Source organism: Leucopleurus acutus (genome assembly GCF_964270905.1).
Source record: "Leucopleurus acutus genome assembly, chromosome: 14".
NCBI classification, from domain to species: Eukaryota; Metazoa; Chordata; class Mammalia; order Artiodactyla; family Delphinidae; genus Leucopleurus; species Leucopleurus acutus.
Window position 1 is genome coordinate 63,769,254 of NC_139156.1, and position 18,835 is coordinate 63,788,088.

At 37.7% G+C, this 18,835-nt stretch overlaps 1 protein-coding gene across 4 annotated transcripts in view; it reads left to right on the plus strand.

Moving 5' to 3' along the window:
- Positions 1 to 2,339: 2,339 nt before the first annotated feature.
- Positions 2,340 to 18,835, plus strand: part of HERC4 (HECT and RLD domain containing E3 ubiquitin protein ligase 4) — a 133,556-nt gene continuing 117,060 nt past the window's right edge. For 2 of the 4 annotated variants that reach the window (XM_082854154.1, XM_082854155.1), the window contains exons 1-2: positions 2,340 to 2,656; positions 4,453 to 4,757. In XM_082854154.1, coding sequence (XP_082710280.1) covers positions 4,532 to 4,757 — 226 coding nt within the window. In that variant the 5' untranslated portion in view covers positions 2,340 to 2,656; positions 4,453 to 4,531. Of the gene's footprint in view, positions 2,657 to 4,452; positions 4,758 to 9,195; positions 9,641 to 9,744; positions 9,878 to 18,835 lie in introns of those variants that run through there. The other 2 variants (XM_082854156.1, XM_082854157.1) reach the window with 2 other exon arrangements.

Consider the following 18,835-nt stretch of genomic DNA (forward strand, 5'->3'; position numbering starts at 1 on the left):
CTGGCCATGTTCAAGGCACTGTACATGTTACCTTATTAAATCCTCACAACCCAGTGAGGTATGGATTATTAACTTCCCCCGTTTATAGAAATTGTGACTGAGAAGTAATTTTCTGTAAAATAGACCATTAGTAAATGTCTATAGGTGTTTTGGGGAGGATAGAAGGACAGAGGTCTGAGTGGCCTGTAGGCTCAGGCTCTGAGTCCAGACAAACCAGCACCACAGGCTATACTCATCATCAATTACTCATGCTGCTTTTATACAACAAATTCACATTATCCTAATAAACTTCTGATCCTATACTTGTTTCACTTTTAAGGTAATCACAGGCTATTTTCTGAGATCTTGTATCACAGTTTCATAGATTTATAAGGTTAAAAGGAACATCTAGAAAAGTCTTTTCCACTTTCTACAAGCAAGACCTATATTTAAAAATATTCTAGCGAGAGATGCATCCATGTAGCAGAGATAGCTGTCCACTAATTCATGCTCTCTCTTCTATGGCATAAAGTAGTACCAGCGAACTCAGCAGGGTGTTATGTTTCCCAGTCCCCTTGCATCTAGGGGTGTTGTTCTTGCTAACATTATGTGTGCAGATGTGATATGTGGCACCTCCCAGACAAAAGTTTTAAGAAGCTCCTGGTGCCCTCATCTCCCCAAGTTCCTGGAAATTAGTTTTGACGCATTAGGAACACCCACTTGGAATGTTAAAAAGGTAAAAAATACACTCTTATTATGTTAACACTCATATTTTAGTGTTTATTTGTTGCAGCATCTATTACATATCTTAAAGACCCAAATCCCATAACTTCCCCTTTAATAATATATTCTGAGGCATCAAGTCCTGAAGGTTAAAAGACAACAAAAGCCCTACAAGGGCAATGAAGCTATCAAAATAAGAAGTATGTTTCATGGGCAACATCACCACTCCTAGTATTGAAATTATGCTTTCTTTGCTTAAGTACCTTATCATTTTTATTCTTATTTCTGTAATATACAGAAATAAGGTTGTGGGTTGAATTGGGTTGCCAAGAGATGGTTGAAGTCCCAGCTTCCAGTGCCTGAGAATGTGACCTTATTGGGAAATAGGGTCTTTGCAGATGCAATCCAGTTAAAAAGAGGTCACAATGGATTAGGGCGGGTCTTAATCTAATGACTAGTGTCCTTGTAAGAGGGACATTTGGACACAGAAACACAGGGAAGAACACCATGTGGAGATGGAGGCAGGGATTCGAGTGGTGCATCTACAAGCCAAAGAATGCCAAGGATTGTCAGCAGCCACCAGAAGCTAAGAGAGAAGTATGGAGAAGATTCTCTGAGACCCCAAGAGACAACCAATCCTGCTGCCTCTTTGATTTTCAGATTTCTGGCCTCCATAACTGTGAGACAATAAATTTCTGTTGTTTCAAGCCATCCAATTTGTAGTATAGTGTTACGGCAGCCCTAAGAAACTAAAACACACACATATTCTAGCACAAACACTTTCCAATCTGAAATATATTTTTCAGTGAGATAAAGAAACATGGCTTACTGTGGAATTCTTTCTAGGTTCTCAACATTCACTCTGAAGTCAAGGTACTAGAAAAGTCTGACATAACATTTCAAGAGTGCCTTGTTTCAGGTTTTCCTCCTTGACTGGCCTAGGAAATCCGGAGTTTGTTTTTGTGAGGCAGGGACTCTAGCCATATACATTATTTAATTTTCTCTAAATGAAGGTTGCCCTGCATTATAAGTTTAGCTTCCAGGGAGAGTGCAGAAAGTGATGGCAGCCAACACTTTATCAGGAGCCTGAACTGGTGGTGTTGATATTTAATGCCAGTAGGCTCCATCATTGCTGCAATACATCTGGCATCCTCAGAATAACTCCAGTGGGGCTAAGGGATAAAATAAAAGACTTCAACAACCTTTATATCCGTATTTGTGATGTTTTATCTGCTACTTCAAATTCTCCTTGGATAAAGGTGGAATAAAATAATAGAAACTGGAACTAATAGGCAAAAAGACAACCTAGCCAAAAAAGGAAGAGATTTTCTTCACTAAAAGGCCCTAGTGCACGCTGAAACGCTGTGACGAGACACACCAAACACCTCAATTTGTCTTGCAAATTCCAACTTCTGTGCTTGGCATTTTTCTCTTAAGGCAAGGCAAAGCACCACACTGCGCAGGCGCCCGGGTCGGTGTGCCCTGGGAGGATTCCGGCGCAGGCGCGCGGGCCACGAAGTGGGCGGGCTCGCGCGCGTGCTCCGCGGTTCACTTCCGGCCGACGCCGACCCCTCCCCCTCCCCCCGCGTTGCCTCCTCCCTCTCTCCCTTCTCCTCCCCAGTCTGCCCCAACTCTTCCCCACCCCCAGCGCTCGCCGCCTCGCTCGCCTCCTGTTCTTCCCCTCCCGCTCCATCCGGGTCGCTGACGGCTGGCTCTGGGCTAGAGAGCAGTGGCGGCTGCTTTTCTCTGAGGAGCCCGGTAAAGTTTCACAGGAGCCGAGGAGGTGAGCCGCGGAGCAGCTTCACCGACGCCGGAGGAGCTCTGGTGTTCGCAGCCACTGGCTGAAAGAGGAGGGTCCGGGAGCTGGAGACCTGTCTCAGCTGCTGCGCTGCCTCCCTCTTGCGGGAGGCGCCGCCCCCAGCCGCCCTGGGTTTCCCCTGCCTTGAGGGGCCGGGTGAGTCGTTGCCCCGGTGGGTTCGGGGGCGTGTGACGGCGTTAGGGAGGGGGCTGGGCGGATACAGGCCGGCCTGGCGCTGGGTGCTTTCTCAGCGTTTCCTCGGGCGGGGGTGGGGGGACGAGGGCAGTGTCTGGCCCCCTGGCCCGGGGGCTGGAATGTCGCACCTCCCCGGGGAAGGGCCTCCCTGGGACAAGGGCCGCCGAGGTGCCGAGCCTCGTGCGCCGGCCTCTGCGGCTACTGCGAGCGGACGGCTGCAGCAGTTGACTGGTCGGCCCGCGAGGTTGGGTGTGTGCAGATGATTTCTCTCTCCCGGTCCCCGTAAGCTGATCTCAGTGCATATTCAGGGAATGATGGGAATAAACTGCTTCTCTTTCCCCTACCTGTTGCTGGCGAGAGGACGCCTTTCCCATTATCCCTCTTTTTTAAAGAAAAGGATTGTTAAACCTCGTGCGTTGGAATTTGGGGTGTTGTCCTGTCCTCTCCTTAAAAAAACAAAACAAAAACCGGGAAGACAGTGCAGAACTCTCGGGAACTATCGGGTTCTGATGCCCCAAAAGAATAAAATCAACTTTTCTTAATGGTTGGGTCATGGATGGAATGAGACAGCTTCAGCACTTGCTAGCCCGCACTTAGGAAAGTTGGGTTTTGAAACTTCTTAGGTTCTGTGTAAGGAATGTGGGTACCTACACGGGAATAAGGCTGACTTCCTGTAATTGTGTTATTTAGTAACGCGATATATCTAAAAATCTGTGTAGGTTTAGATGATGTGGACTCTTTGTTATCCGTGTCTATATAAGCGAAGAAATATTCAGTCACTGTACTGGAAAGTTCTACAGATTTCGCCACCAAACTCTCAGTGTCCCAGTCCGCATTTCTATTCTTGAAAAATCGGCAGTGCCGGAGTTATTTGCAGTTTTTTTTCCATCTTCAAATAATTGTCTTAGGGGTATAGATAGATGTAGATCGCCTTCGGGAGATATTTTTCAGTCATGGTTCCCACTCGAAATAGAAAATGCTGAATTTTGGGGGAGAGTCTTGATCTTTAAACTGCATACTTTTGTATTATAATTAGGTACACTGATTGAGTTTTTAAATTAAATTAGTAGTGAGGTCAGAGTGTTAATATTTTGATTTGTAAAGTATGATCTTTGGAGGTGATTTTCTTAATATCAAAGCTTACCTAGAGAACTGTAATTTTATCTGGGGCCTGTTAGTTGGAAGAGTCTTTTAAGTTGTGGGAAACTTAAAGTTTCCATTATTGGCTTTATTTCTAGTACAGATAAGAACTTCAGTTTTCTGTTAATGTGGAGGTAGGTGTTAGAAAATCTAATTATCCTGTGAGTTGAGGGAGATTGCAAGGTTTTATGTTTCTGTAGTTGGCTAAATTTTTCACTGAGTATATATCTGATTTTGGGGGCAGTGGATAGATGTCATATTTCTTGCTCCCACTGAAATTATTCAAAGCAAAAAGGAAAAAAAAGATTAACTTCATCAGGATACTTAATATTTCAATTTGGTTAGTCTATTATAAGGCAACAAAAAGTCAAAACTAGTTAATATTTAGATTTTGCAAAGAATCATGGGGAGTGATGTATTTTTCCTAAACATTTCTGTATGATAATTTAAAAAATATACAACTGATTGGTTTTTGAAATTGAAGGATACTTCTGTAACACATTATAAAGTAAATTTCATGTTTACTACATAGTGATTATTGTAGCCTAGTACTTGAAAGAGCAGTTATACATTATGTTTCCTTTGAAGTCATATTAACTTTTTTTCTATCTTCTCAGACATAGGGATACCTCCAACTTGCCAGTGTTTCAGAAGGGAGTGTTTTATTGAAACTGGAAGACCAAAAGAATTACAAACATGTTGTGCTGGGGAAATGCATCTTTTGGACAGCTAGGTTTGGGTGGAATTGATGAAGAAATTGTACTAGAGCCCAGAAAAAGTGACTTTTTTATAAATAAAAAGGTTCGAGATGTAGGATGTGGACTCAGACATACTGTATTTGTTCTGGATGATGGAACGGTATACACATGTGGATGTAATGATCTAGGGCAGCTAGGTCATGAAAAATCGAGAAAGAAACCAGGTAAGTTGAAAATTTTTTTGTTTGCTATTTCTAATAATTATATCATTTAAGTTTGAAATGTCAAACAATTTCTCTAGTCCTAAACCCATGTTTTCTTTTTATCAGGCTTTAAAAGCAAACCAGGCATTAAATAGATCCTTTACAGTTTGCATGCTTCTAAGTACTTTAATTATTTTGTGGTTTCTTTTTTTAACAACTGCTATTATAAACCCTTTTTTTCTTTTATTCTTTTTTTTTTTTGCGGTACGCGGGCCTCTCACTGTTGTGGCCTCTCCCGTTGCGGAGCACAGGCTCTGGACGCGCAGGCTCAGCGGCCATGGCTCACGGGCCTAGCGGCTCACGGGCCTAGCCGCTCCGCGGCATGTGGGATCTTCGCGGACCGGCTCACGAACCCGCGTCCCCTGCATCGGCAGGCGGACTCTCAACCACTGCGCCACCAGGGAAGCCCTGCAAACCCTTATTGTATGAAGCTGTGGTTTCAGAACATAATTATGGTGATGTAAAACAATAGCGAAAACCACCCTGCAGTGTATAGATCTTCTTTGGTACTAAGTATATTGGTATAGAATATACAGTATGTAGGTCCTCTTTTATCGGTACTGGTCAGCCACCCTGGGCAGATTTTATTTTTTATCTTCTTCTTTTTTGGGGGGGGGGCAGATTTTATTTTATTTTATATTTATATTTTTATTTTTTGCGGTACGCGGGCCTCTCACTGCTGTGGCCTCTCCCGTTGCGGAGCACAGACTGCGGACGCGCAGGCTCAGCGGCCATGGCTCACGGGCCCAGCCGCTCCGCGGCATGTGGGATCTTCCCGGACCGGGGCACGAATCCGTGTCCCCTGCATGGGCAGGCGGACTCTCAACCACTGTGCCACCAGGGAAGCCCTGGGCAGATTTTAAATGCATAATTTACTGTGTTGTGTTCCATGTATCAGAAAGGGGGAAAATTAAGATGAAAGCTTTTTACTTTCACTTAGTTGCTGAAAATATAATCCTAAGTATTCTCTTGTTCTTCCTATTATATTTTAAATACATGATTCCATTTAGTTTGAAATATCTTTTATTTCCCTAGTATCTTACTTTCAAGTAATAACACTAGCTATTAAAAGTTTTGTGGCTATGAGATGTCCTGATTATGTAGTAGCCATACGAACCAAATTTAAAATAATTTGTAGGGTAATGAGAATTTTGAGGAATTTGGTCACATTTCATTTTCTGTTTTCCTGGATATACATATTTTAAGGTCAAATATTACCACATTTAGAAAAATTGTTATGTGAATTTCACTTTCAGTTGTGTTAACTAAAAGTTAATTCTTAAGATGGTAAATTCAGATAAGATTATAGCTGTACTGATTTACAGTTTCTTTTAACTTTAACAATAATGGCACCTCAGTATTTTCTATGGCAGTTATCTTTCTTTACCACGTCATTATTTAAGTGGTTTCTATTGTTAGTCTACTTTTGAGAGGTTAATATAAGTATAATAAGATATTAAATTAAGGTATGTTACCCTTTTTTCATACCATCTCACCACCATGCCCAGCCTCACTTTTCTAACTTATAAATTATGGTGTAGTTTTCATCCTTCGTTGATAGGGTTTTAATCTCTTTTCTTCTGCCTTGATTTGTAATTTAATTTTTTTGGATGAATAGTAGTGATGCTTAATACAATAGGTTTAATTATTGCAAAACTCAAGGTAAATGGTAGTTTTCTTGTACTCTACCTCATGAAGAATATTCTATGGAATCTTATCAGATTTTCATAATCTTAGGCATTGAGGTTTTCATGTTGTTAGACATGAATGGTAATTTATTGATATGTATTTGTTATCACTGCTTCAGAGGCAGATGGATCCTTTACCTTTTTTGCTTAGCTTGGAATGCTGCCTCAGGTTGAGATTTTCATGGTATTGGGGCTGTTACTATTCTTGTACTTAACATGCCCCACAGAAATAACTGAACATATCTCTGTATTGCTTTAGTAATTTCTCAGAGGCCTCAGGGCAAGTAGAAAGTACAAAGCTAGCAAAAAGAAATTGCCAATATAGTTACTGAAATTTACTAAGATTTACATTTTTTAAATGTTATTAAACATCTGTTCTGTGTCCAACACAAGGGTGATAGACACTGTGCACTAATAGTATAATGATTATTATAGTGCCTGGAACAGCTTTTAACCCTATAGGTGAGGTTCTGAGAAACTTAACTAGCCAGAAGAGACTTCTTTGTGGTCATGCTGACACTGTGATGATTACGTTGTGACATTTATATCACTCTATTGATTCATCGTGGAAGCAATATTTGGCGATATAAAGTTGGGAGGGTGGGTTTACCTAATTTTTGATACCTCTTTAGGATTGCCTTGTTGTCCAGAGTACATCACAGTCTATGGAATAGAAAAATGAAAGGCATAAACTTTGTCTTTGAAAAATTTAGAGCCTGGGTTGGGCATTAAGGCATATGTAAATGAAATAACTAGAGAGAATTGAAATTTGACCTGATGTGGTATGTATTTTGAGACTGGGAAGTTTAAATGATGGGAAATGTCATTGTGGGATAGAATTGAAGAGTTCTGGGAGAAAATGAAGCCTTAAGTTTAATTCAATGATTGGTCACATAAATAGCCAGAAAATAAATCTAGAGCTGAAATAGCTTTATGGAAGAGAATCCTTATCCTGAGAAAAACTTTTTATTGCTAGAAGGCCAGATTCAATGATGTATTGAAGTGTACCTAGTTAAAGAGGTCGGAAAAAGTAAAAGTTCAAAGGGAGGTAGTTGCTCTGATAGGAGCTTAATCGTTTAACCTCAGTTTTGATTTAAGGGGATTGAGTGGAAAATGTAATAATGTTTTTAACCAAAATTATTTCTCTTTGGAATAATTCCTTAATGATTTAAATATACTCCTTTTCTAGCCTTTTTTTTTTTAATTTGTGAGTTTGAGGAATGAATTAGAAGATACAGAGTTCTCATTTAATTGCTTTTGAAGTCTTTGGGTAACAGAATGAGTCTGGTTGAATTTTAGGACCATGTAATAAACAATAGTTCACTTCATCAGAGCTTTAAACTTGTGTCATGAAGAAAGCAAACAGAAAGCTAAGAATTGTTTTCTTATAGAGATTGGCTTTATAAGCATACTGAATATTAAGAAGTAAAAGAGAAAGAGGTCGCCTCATTCATTAAGGATAAGCTATTCTTGAGAGTCATGGTAACGTCCTGGAGGACTCAGCCTTACAGTGTAGTAAATAGATTTGACCTGTGGCCTGTTGGGAGAAGTTTCCATTCTGGACATTCTAGTAACCACATGGGAAGATTTCACTCATTTCCTTTATTATACCAAGAGTGCAGATTACATCCATGTTCATCTCCGTTCTCTTGTATATGTATAATCCTTGCTGTCACTACTAGCTCTTTCTGAACTATTTCCAGAGAAGTGAACATCTATTTCACTTTCATGTATGTATTTTTCCTTCATAGGAATTTTTTTAAACCTTTTAAAATCTAGAGGCGCTCAGTTTTTTCCTTAATTCGTAGCTAACAGGTAAATAGTATATTTAATCTTCAAAGTGCTAGGTCAGTCCACCTAAATAAAGTGTTAGTTTTATTTTTGTACTTCCAAATTTGCTTCTGGAAATTTTAAGATAACATTTAGAAAGTGTACTTTTCTTAATAAGATTATTTACTCACTGTGTATCCACCATAGGTAGAATTTGGTGTCCATAGACCTAAATATATGTTTTACACACCTGTTTCCATTTGTTTTGTGTTAGAAACAGTGCTAAACTATTTTATGTCCATAATTTGAAAATAATGTGATACAGTTTGTTAAAAATGACTGTTTTAATAGCGTTTTATGGTGTACAAAGTTCTTTTGAATAGATTATGTATCTTATTTAATCCTCACAACAGTCTTGCTTGTTAGCTAGGGCAGGTGTTATGGTCCCCCTTTTTCAGATGAGGAAACTGAAGTTAAAAGAGCTTAACCACTAGAGTAGTAAATATTAAGAGAACATTCTAAACCCTGTGGTTTTATCTTTATCCCACAAAGTTTTGCCCCTGCCATATTTATAAGGTAGAGGAATATTTATTCAAGGAGGAAACCAGTTTACATCATTATTTTAATGTAATTCTGAGGGTTTAAAAAACTCTTAAAAATTACTATTTTATGACTAAAGGTATACAATGATGACATCATGTTTTTTTAATCCCTCCCCAGTCCCTTCCCTGTGCATAAATTCAAAGAGAAGCCATTTTAGGAACCGTGTAATAAGGTTGAGAATTCTAGTTTCAGATGTAATATTGTATCAACACTAACTAAAAATTCAAATATATATGTTTTATTCTTGAACTGAAGACTGACTTCATTGCAAAGCCAGTAATAGATAAAGTTTTGAATAGTATGATAAAATTTTTTGTAGCTTGTGCTCAACTCTTCTACTGAAGATAAAAATATTATGAGCATTGATTCTGTTTTTTGTGGCCCAAAATGGTAATTTCTACTGTTGATCATTCCAATAAAAACATTTTGGTCATATAGCAGTAATTTGCTTGCCTTTCTTCTTCATTTTCTGACCTGCTCTCTCTTTTCATAAAACATAAATCTATAAATGAACTCCTTAAAATATAGTTGAAATTTAAAAAGTAATATAGGAAAATAAATGTAAAATATGGGAAATAAAATTGTTCATATAAGAGTGGATTAAAAAATTCAAATAATCCCATATATTCCTTAATGAACCAAAGAAGCTCATTATGTTTTATAACTACTAATTTTCATAATACCTTTTAAGGAAGAGAAGGATGTGGATGATATGAAGACTTGAAAAAATAATTACTTGGTTCAGGAATGGAGGCTTGCTTTGGATGCTTTACTTTGAGAAAGGTTAGTGTCCAAGAATCACAGTGTTGAGGGTAGGGAAGAAAAATCATAATGAAAACAGATGACTACTGTTAGAGAGATGTATAATAATACTTTACTTTGTGTAGGACCCTACATCTGAGGAATTTCAAGAGCATTACACAATAACTCATGGTTCCTTTCAAAATGCTTGTGACACAATTTGCAAGAATTATCCTCATCTTAGGGGATAAATTTACGGAGAAATGGCAGCACAAGTTGGTAAGTAACTTGTCAAAACAGCAGGTGACTGGTGAACAGCTATAAATTGAATCTGAAAATTTAAGTCTACCAGTCTCCTACCTTATTCACTAAATTGTGCTTATGTTTAGAATTATTTACAATAGTATCTTCTATTTGAGGCAGATCAAATACTAATGCACAGATTGTTTTTTTGCCATTCTATTGATGGCCTATTGAAATGAATCATTATTTTACCAAGATGCTTGCATTGTGATACCACTTTGGTATTTCATCATAACCTTGTGTGGTATGAAGAATATTTAAGCAAAGGAACAAAAACTTACTGTGGTAACACACAGTCTTCTTTCCTCTGTTATATATCATATTCTCTATCCCTTTGTTGTCTAATGCTGTGCTGTGCTACTATCCAAGGTCCATAGTAACTGCCAGGCACAACTGATTTGGTGGCTAACATTGGAACTTGGGTTAATTATGTTGTATCAAGTCTGCCATGTATCTCTCTGTAGGATGCATTGGTTTGGTGAATGCTTTATAAAACCATTAACCCACAGAGAAGCAATGATAGTAGTAGATGCCTAATCTGAACAGTCTAACAAATAGAGGCTTCTTTAAATGATTTGGAACCAATGATTTTCTCTTTGTGTTTGGTATGTTAGTGTTTTTTTCTGATTGGAAGTGAGCCACATATGTTCCTTGAAAGAACAGGAGTATGGAAAGTTTCACAGTTTGAGCAGTTACTAAGGATTCTTGTTACAGATGATAGCCAAGATGGTCTAGGTTCTATCACCTTAGTATATAAGTACAGTCGTCTCTCAGAATCCGTGGAGGATTGGTTTCAGGAGCCTCGAAGATACCAAAATCCATGGATGCTCAAGTCCCTTATATAAAATGGCATAGTATTTGCATATAACCTACACATATATTTTAAATCATTTCTAGATTACTTATAATACCTAATACAATGTAAATAGCTATAAATACAATGTAAATGATATGTAAATAGCTGCTGGCATGGGAAATTCAAGTTTTGCTTTTTGGAAATCTGGAATTTTTTTTTTTCCCAAATACAGTTGACCTTTGAACAACGTGGGTGTTAGGGGTGCTGATCCCCCATGCAAGTGAAAGGTTCCATACTGCTATCTCTGCCTTAAGAACAAAGGGATTGAAAGTGACTCACCCAAGGGCAAGAAGCTGAAACAGTTTGGATAGAATCAGAACTCAAACCCTAGCTTTATTATTCCACATTTTGTGATCTCTGAGCATAAACTTTTCCCTTACACAAAGATCTGTAAAATGAAAATACAGGCTTTATATTTATTGAAGTAAACCGATGTATAAGTGGATCCTTGCAGTTCAAACCCATCTTGTTCAAGGGTCAGCTGTACTTCCCATCCACGTGTTGGTTGAATGCTGAGATGCGGAACTCACGGATAAGGAGGGCCGACTGTATTCTTTGGGTTTCATGTCCCCGATATGTCACGAGTGTAGCACTGTTGTTAAAGCTCATTTCTCACAAACCCCATGTATTTTTTTTCCCCGGTACGCGGGCCTCTCACTGTTGTGGCCTCTCCTATTGCGGAGCACAGGCTCCGGACGCCCAGGCTCGGCGGCCGTGGCTCACGGGCCTAGCCGCTCCGTGGCATGTGGGATCTTCCCAGACCGGGGCAGGAACCTGTGTCCCCTGCATCGGCAGGCGGACTCTCAACCACTGCGCCACCAGGGAAGCTCCCCCATTATTTTTAAAATCGCTTTGAAGAAATAAATCAAGTCTCACTTCATAGATGTTAAGTTTTCCTAGGCTGTAAGGCATATCATGTACTTGGGATACATATTAAAACTAATAGAGAAAATGTATTCAGCCATTGTTATAGGGTTTCTTTGGACTAGGATTGTGTTACGTGAGTAGAAAAGTGGGAAACAATAAAGAATCCGTATTAAAAAGCTCATGGTTTATCTTATTTCAGCTTCTATGGGTTTTTTTTTTCCCCATGCTGATGGAACTTAAAAGGCAATAATTATTTTTATATCTTAATGAATTGTTGTGATTCCTTTACATGCTAGAAAAATCTGTGCAGTGTACAGTTGTATTACTGGAGTTAATTTTGTTAAAAGGGAAATTTCTTGAATTTTGGTGGCTTTCTTTAAACCATAATATTTTATTTATTTACCTGGAATTACTCTTTTTTCTTCAGTTCTAGTATGGCAGAATTTTATTTTAGCTTTTCTTGGCCATAAGGAAAACATTCTATAATTCTTCAGTAATGTGTTTTTCACGTTATTTTAAAATACCTTATTTCTTTATTAATGTCTAAGTTTAGTTTCATTTTATTCCTTTGCTGGGTGTCATACTATTCTGAAATAACACATTTTTAGTCTTTCATAGTTTTATTACATATTCTTTTTTAAAAACTTATTTATTTATTTTTAGTTTTGGCTGCGTTGGGTCTTCGTTTTTGCATGCGGGCTTTCTCTAGCTGCGGTGAGTGGGGGGGCTACTCTTCGTTGCAGTGCACGGGCTTCTCATTGTGGTGGCCTCTCTTGCTGTGGAGCACGGGCTCTAGGCACATGGGCTTCAGTAGTTGTGGCTTGGGGGCTCTAGAGCACAGGCTCAGTACTTGTGGCACACGGGCTTAGTTGCTCCACGGCATGTGAGATCTTCCCAGGCCAGGGCTTGAACCCGTGTCCCCTGTGTTGGCAGGTGGATTCTTAACCACTGCGCCACCAGGGAAGTCCCTTATTACATATTCTTGGGAGGGGAATCAGGAAATATAGGGAAAATAAAAATCAACCATAATGCCATCATGCACAGATAAATACTGCCATCATTTGACAGTTTTTCTATACTCATATATGTTTCCGATTTTGGACTGGGAATATGTTTTTCTTTCTCAACTTTTTTTTTCAGTAATAATTGAATAAAACTTTAGTAAGTATTTCCCGTGGTTTTAAAATACTGTTTAGGGATATTTTAATGATTATTTAACCTTTCATCATTTTTTTAAAAATGTATTTATTTTATTTATATTTGCTGCGTTGGATCTTCGTTGCTGCACCTGGGCTTTGTCTAGTTGCAGCGAGCGGGGGCTACTCTTCGTTGTGGTGCGCGGGCTTCTCATTGCAGTGGCTTCTCTTGTTGTGGAGCACAGGCTGTAGGCGGGCAGGCTTCAGTAGTTGTGGCGCGTGGGCTCTATAGAGTGCAGGCTCAGTAGTTGTGGCTCGTGGGCTCTAGAGCACTGGCTCAGTAGTTGTGGCACGTGGGCTTTGTTGCTCTGCGACATGTGGGATCTTCCTGGACCAGGGCTCGAACCTGTGTCCCCTGCATTGGCAGGCACATTCTTAACCACTGCACCACCAGGGAAGTCCCCAAGGAAACAAAGGTTTTGAAGTCACAAGATGCAGTCACATAGAAGTTCTTGATTTCACTAATAGCTGAAATAATTGTAACTATAAGTTGTATGTGTGCTGGCATGTAGGCAAGAGCCCCTGGGAAATGTGCCCTGTGAGAGAATGATGTTGCTTCTGTGAAAGAGAAATGAAAGTGAGGAAGGAATAGGGTAAGGCTAAAAGAGACCCTAAGGACCCTTAGGAGTTTCTGAAGACAATTGGAGGAAAGTTCAGGTGCTTTACCTATAAGTTCTAGAATCTAAAAAATAAAACAAACTAGTGAAGACAACAAAAAAGAAACAGACTCAGAGATACAGAGCACAAACTAGTGGTTACAGGTGAGGAGAGGGAAGGAAGGAGGGAGGGGCAAGATAGGGGTAGGGAATTAAGAGGCACTACTCTGTATAAAATAAATAAGCTACAAAGATATATTGCGCAGCACAGGGAATATAGCCAATATTTTATAAGTATATATGGAGTATAATCTTTAAAAATTGTGAATCACTATGTTGTATACTTGAAAATTAGATAATACTGTAAATCAACTATACCTCAATTAAAAAACAAAACCTGGTGGAAACAAGATTCAATTAGATGTCAACAGTCAAAGCAAAGGCAGCGTTTACAATAGCAAGAAAAAGACAAAATGACTTAGGCATAACCTAAGAAATGTGTGAGACATAATATGAAGAAGACTTGAAAGCACGTATGAGGGATAGAAAAAACTTGAAAAATTGAAACCACATTTGTGGATGGGAATACTCAACCTACATAGACCTGTCAGTTTCTCTAAAATTAATATCAGTTTAATATGATCCTAATAAAAATAGCAAGTGTTTTTTTTTCCCCCCCAGGAACTTGAGAAATGGATTCTCTAGTTCATATGGAAGAAGTAAACCAATGTAGCCAGGAAAACTCTGAAAAACAAGAGTGAAATATATATATATATATATATATATATATATATATATATATATATATATATAGTAACATATTTTAATTTTAAAGCCTTGGTGGTTAAAACTGCCCCACAAATAGACATATTAAATAAAATAGAATAGAAAGCCCAGACATAAACTAATCAACGGAGAAAAAAATTCAAGTGGGGGATAGTCAATAAATGATCTTGGTATAAGTGGGAGCATCATCTAGGGAATAAAAAAGTTGGATTAATACTTCACGCCATGTATGTATTGGATAAATTTTAAATGAATCACATATTTAAATGTAAAGGTTACAATGATAAATGTGCTCAAAGAAAACATGGACTAATTTTTTAAAAATTATTTTGGAGTCAGGAAGTCCTTTCTGAATTGTGAAAAGATAAAGTAAACTGCATGGAAGTAAAAATAATTTTGCTATGTAGAAGTCACTGTAAAAGTCAAAAGACAAATGGGAAATATTTATGAATTTTAATATTTATATTGAAATCAAAATGCAAGTCTCCGAGATATAAAGCACTCCTAGAAATTGATGAGATAAGGAGAAGACAGTAGCAAAATGGGCAAAGGATAGGAAGAGGCACTTCACAGAAAAGGAAGTACAAATGACTTTTAAACAGTGAATACTCTTCAGCCTCATTCATACTAAGAGAAATGCAGAAGACTATGTGTATGACTGGGGTACCATCTCTATAGTGAGGCTGTCAGTAAATAAGTGTTCATAGGTTGTTAGTGTAAATTGATAAACCCTTATGAGGGTTATTTTGCCAGCATATATCAGAATTACAAATGCACAAACCCTTTCTCCAAGAAGTCCAAGAGTATAGCCCTTGATTTGATAGCTATGTTTGTACATATACAAAATGAGTGTTGCTGCAACATTGTTTATAATAGCAAATATTAGAAACAATCTTATGACAGTCTGTTGGGAACTGGTCAAATAATTCAGTCAGTGTAATGCTATATAGTTATGAAGAGAATGAAGGAGTTTTTTGCATACTAATATAGAAAGAGCTCTAAGATAAATTAAGTAAAAAGAGCAAGGTGTAGAACATTGTGTATAAAGCTGTATTTTGGATTAAAAAAAGACAAATATACATTTGTATTCGCTTATAGATACATTAAGAAAAACCCTGGAAGAATATATCCAACTAATAATGGATATATTTATTCTTGGTGCAGAGGTAAGATAAGGGGTGAGAACTAGACTGGTAGAAGACATGGATGATAGACACAGATTTTTCTGTACATGTATTTAAAAAAAATGTAGACATATTATCTGTTAATTTTTTTAAAATAAAAGGGTAGGCTCTGGAATTAGAGTGCTTGGATACAAATCCTGGCTCTTTCACTTCTTAACTATGTTATCTTGGGCACATAGCTTAGTCTCTGTGTTAAGTATTCGCTTCTGTAAAATTAGGATAATCATGCCAAGGGTGGTTGTAAGGGATTAAGTGAGATATCGCATGAAGTGCAAAGAACAATGCCTAGCATGTGGTAAGTGCTCAATAAATGTTTTCTAAAAAGAAAAAAGCCATTAATGTTAGTGTGAGAATGTAATTTTAGGTAAGCCTTACACTGAAGTGGCTATATGCTGTTTCTGTATGTTCCTTGAGATAGACAATACGTATCTTTTCATTTACAACTGAAATTCAGGCATTTATTCAATAGAGGATGTCTACTTTGTCCTAGACGTTGTGCTAACCATGAAAGTACTTATGTTTAGTCTTCAGTTACCTTGTTGGAGCTCATATTCAAAAATTATACCAAAATTTCCCAAAAATGTATGTTTGTTTTGTTTAGAGGTAATGTTATATCAGAGCAAGATATAAAATAAATTCAATTCCTTTACTGTTAGACTAAAGATACAGTAATAACAGAAAAAACATAGATGCCTTTTTCTTGTGAGAAGCACATAAACGATAGGAGTTAGATTCATCGTTTATTTTCAAAAGTTTATTTACTGAAGAGTATTAATTAGAACATTTCTTGGTCCATTCAGGCTGCTACAACAAAATTACTATAGTCTGGGTGGTTTAAACAACAACCCTGTATTTCTCTCGTTTTTTTTTTTTTTTTCCTCTCGGTTTTTGAGGCTGGGGAATCCAAGATCAAGGTGCTAGCAGATTTGTTACCTAGTGAGGACTTGCTTCTTGGTTCTTAGATGGCCATCTTTTCATTATGTCCTTATATGGTAGAAGGGTGAGGGAGCTGTCTAAGAAAGGGCACTAATCATGAGGGCTTCACCCTTATGACCTAATTACCTCCTAAAGCCCTACCTCCTAATACCATAACATTGGGGACTAGAATTTCAGCATATGAATTTGGGGGAGGGGGGTGACACAAACATACAGTCTATAACAGAAGGTATAGTTTGTATACTGATATTTTGAGGAACAGACACTTAAATTCTGCTTATTCATACTTTTAAACCTGCCCCTCCCAAAGTGATAAGCTGACGTTTAAATTTAAATTTTTAAATTTGTAAACTGTTCTAAGAATGTACATGTTGGATATGTTGGATATGGTATGGTAAAGTCATTGTGGCCATAAAGGGAAGAGAGAATGAGGCTTGGAAGTTCATTATGCTCACTGGTTCCAGAGAGAGGAGGTCACTGCATGCCACACAGAGCTGCAGGGGAAGATACCAGGGTAGTCAGGAGGCAGAAAACAAGAGCTCAGGGGAGATTTTAAGGTTGTAGCCTTATTGAGGTTTTCCTGGGAAAGGCAAACTAGGCAGAATAAACAGATTAGGATTGGCTAGTTTGATTAATTCCTCCAGGCTTTGGTCTATAGGGTTGGTTTCTTGTTTCCTGATACCTGGCCCTGGGATGATTTAAGGTAAGGGAGATATGGGTTTGGTGTGTGAGAGTTAGATAAGGAGATAGTTGGTGGAATGAACTCTGGATTGGTCAATTTGCATATGAAAGGCAGGGGTTGATAGGCAAGTTGTTATCTTTAGGAATTAGCTAGTCCTGGGAGGCGCCGACTCTTCTGGTGTCTATAATCCCCTCCCCCCACCATTCCTGTGTCAGCATCAAGAATATAGAAAGTAAGAATATAGTTAATTGTCTCTGTGATGAATGAATGCCAAATATACAAAAATGTATCTAAGAAAACACAGAACAAAAATTCTGGCAGTATATTCTGAGGGTTCATTCTTACTAGTCTTAAAAAGAAATTGAAGTAAAGCAGTTATTTGATTGATAGTATATTTATGTTGGAGTCTTTATATTTCAATTTTACTTCTCCTTTCCTCTTCAAAGCAGTTAATTTCAGCAGTTCCTAGCCATAAAGAAAGGACTCTCCTGAAGAAAAAATAATGTAAAGCCCTAAGTGTTTATAAAGTTTTAAGTATGTTTTGAAAATAGATTATTAAAACATAACCTTGTTGTTTAAGTATTATTAACAAAAGGACAACAGTTCAATCAGTAGGGAAATGTTTATATCTTAGTGCCTTTATCTGTGAAGTAGGGATGATGGTATACCTGTCTCATGATGTTTATGAGGATTAAATGAGATTAAACAAACAAAGGGCTTAGCACAGTGCCAGGCACATAATCGTCTTGTTTATGTTACCTGTATACCTGTATGTAGGTAAGAATGCATAAAAGGGGTATGAGCTTGTAAACATATCCGTTATAAAGAATTTTTTAATCTAGTTACATCTCCAGATGAACATTATTATGGGCTGTCAACCAAGACATGTAAGTTACTGTATGTTAAGTTTTGGTTTTATCAAAGAACTTATTAAAATGTTTTCATGACTATGAGTTGTACCATTCCAAATTCTTATTGGTAATTATTGGTAATAATTTTAGAGAATAAGCATTTTCATTAAATATTTTATGTTTTAGTTTTACTTAATTCTTAATTTTTTAGAATATATTTTATGATGATCATTATATGACCATATTAGACATCCTTTAAAAAGTGTCAGTAAACAATAATTTTACTTTAGGAATAGGGAAATAGCATGCTGCCTTGAGTGAAGTAGCCATTTGGTTATTTGTTATCTCTATCACAAAATTAGCAATATGATTATTTAAAGTAAAAAAAAAGCATTCTGAATTATTTATTGGTGTTACTCACTAATCCCAAGTGACTAATGTCTTCATCTTTTAAAAATTCAGCATCGTAAAATGTGTCAACTACACATGCACTTGTTCAATTAAACAATTAAAGAACCATAAAAGAAGAAGAAAACACTTGTAGATAATCAGTGTTGACAATTTAGTATTTATTTTTCCAGGCTTTTCTCTGCATATATATTGGGGCTGTATGTGACATATTTTTATACAAGAATGGAGTTACACAGTACCTTTTTAATTTCACAGTATAGCATCTTGTGAACATTAAATTTCTAGAGATGGATATAAGTGAACTTTGCATTGCTCTAGTTGGAGTTTTGAGTTATTCAGAGAGAAGGGAAGAGGAAAATCTATATTTACAGCAACTAGTGAGGCATAGTAGGCAGAGGATTCTGGCTGAATTAAACATTTACTAAGTAATTGATATGGAGCTGCTTTTTTTTGTGGCTGCGTTGGGTCTTTGTTGCTGCGCGCAGACTTTCTGTAGTTGCTTCGAGTGGGGGCTTCTCTTAGTTGCTGTATATGAGCTTCTCATTGCAGTGGCTTCTCTTGTTGCAGAG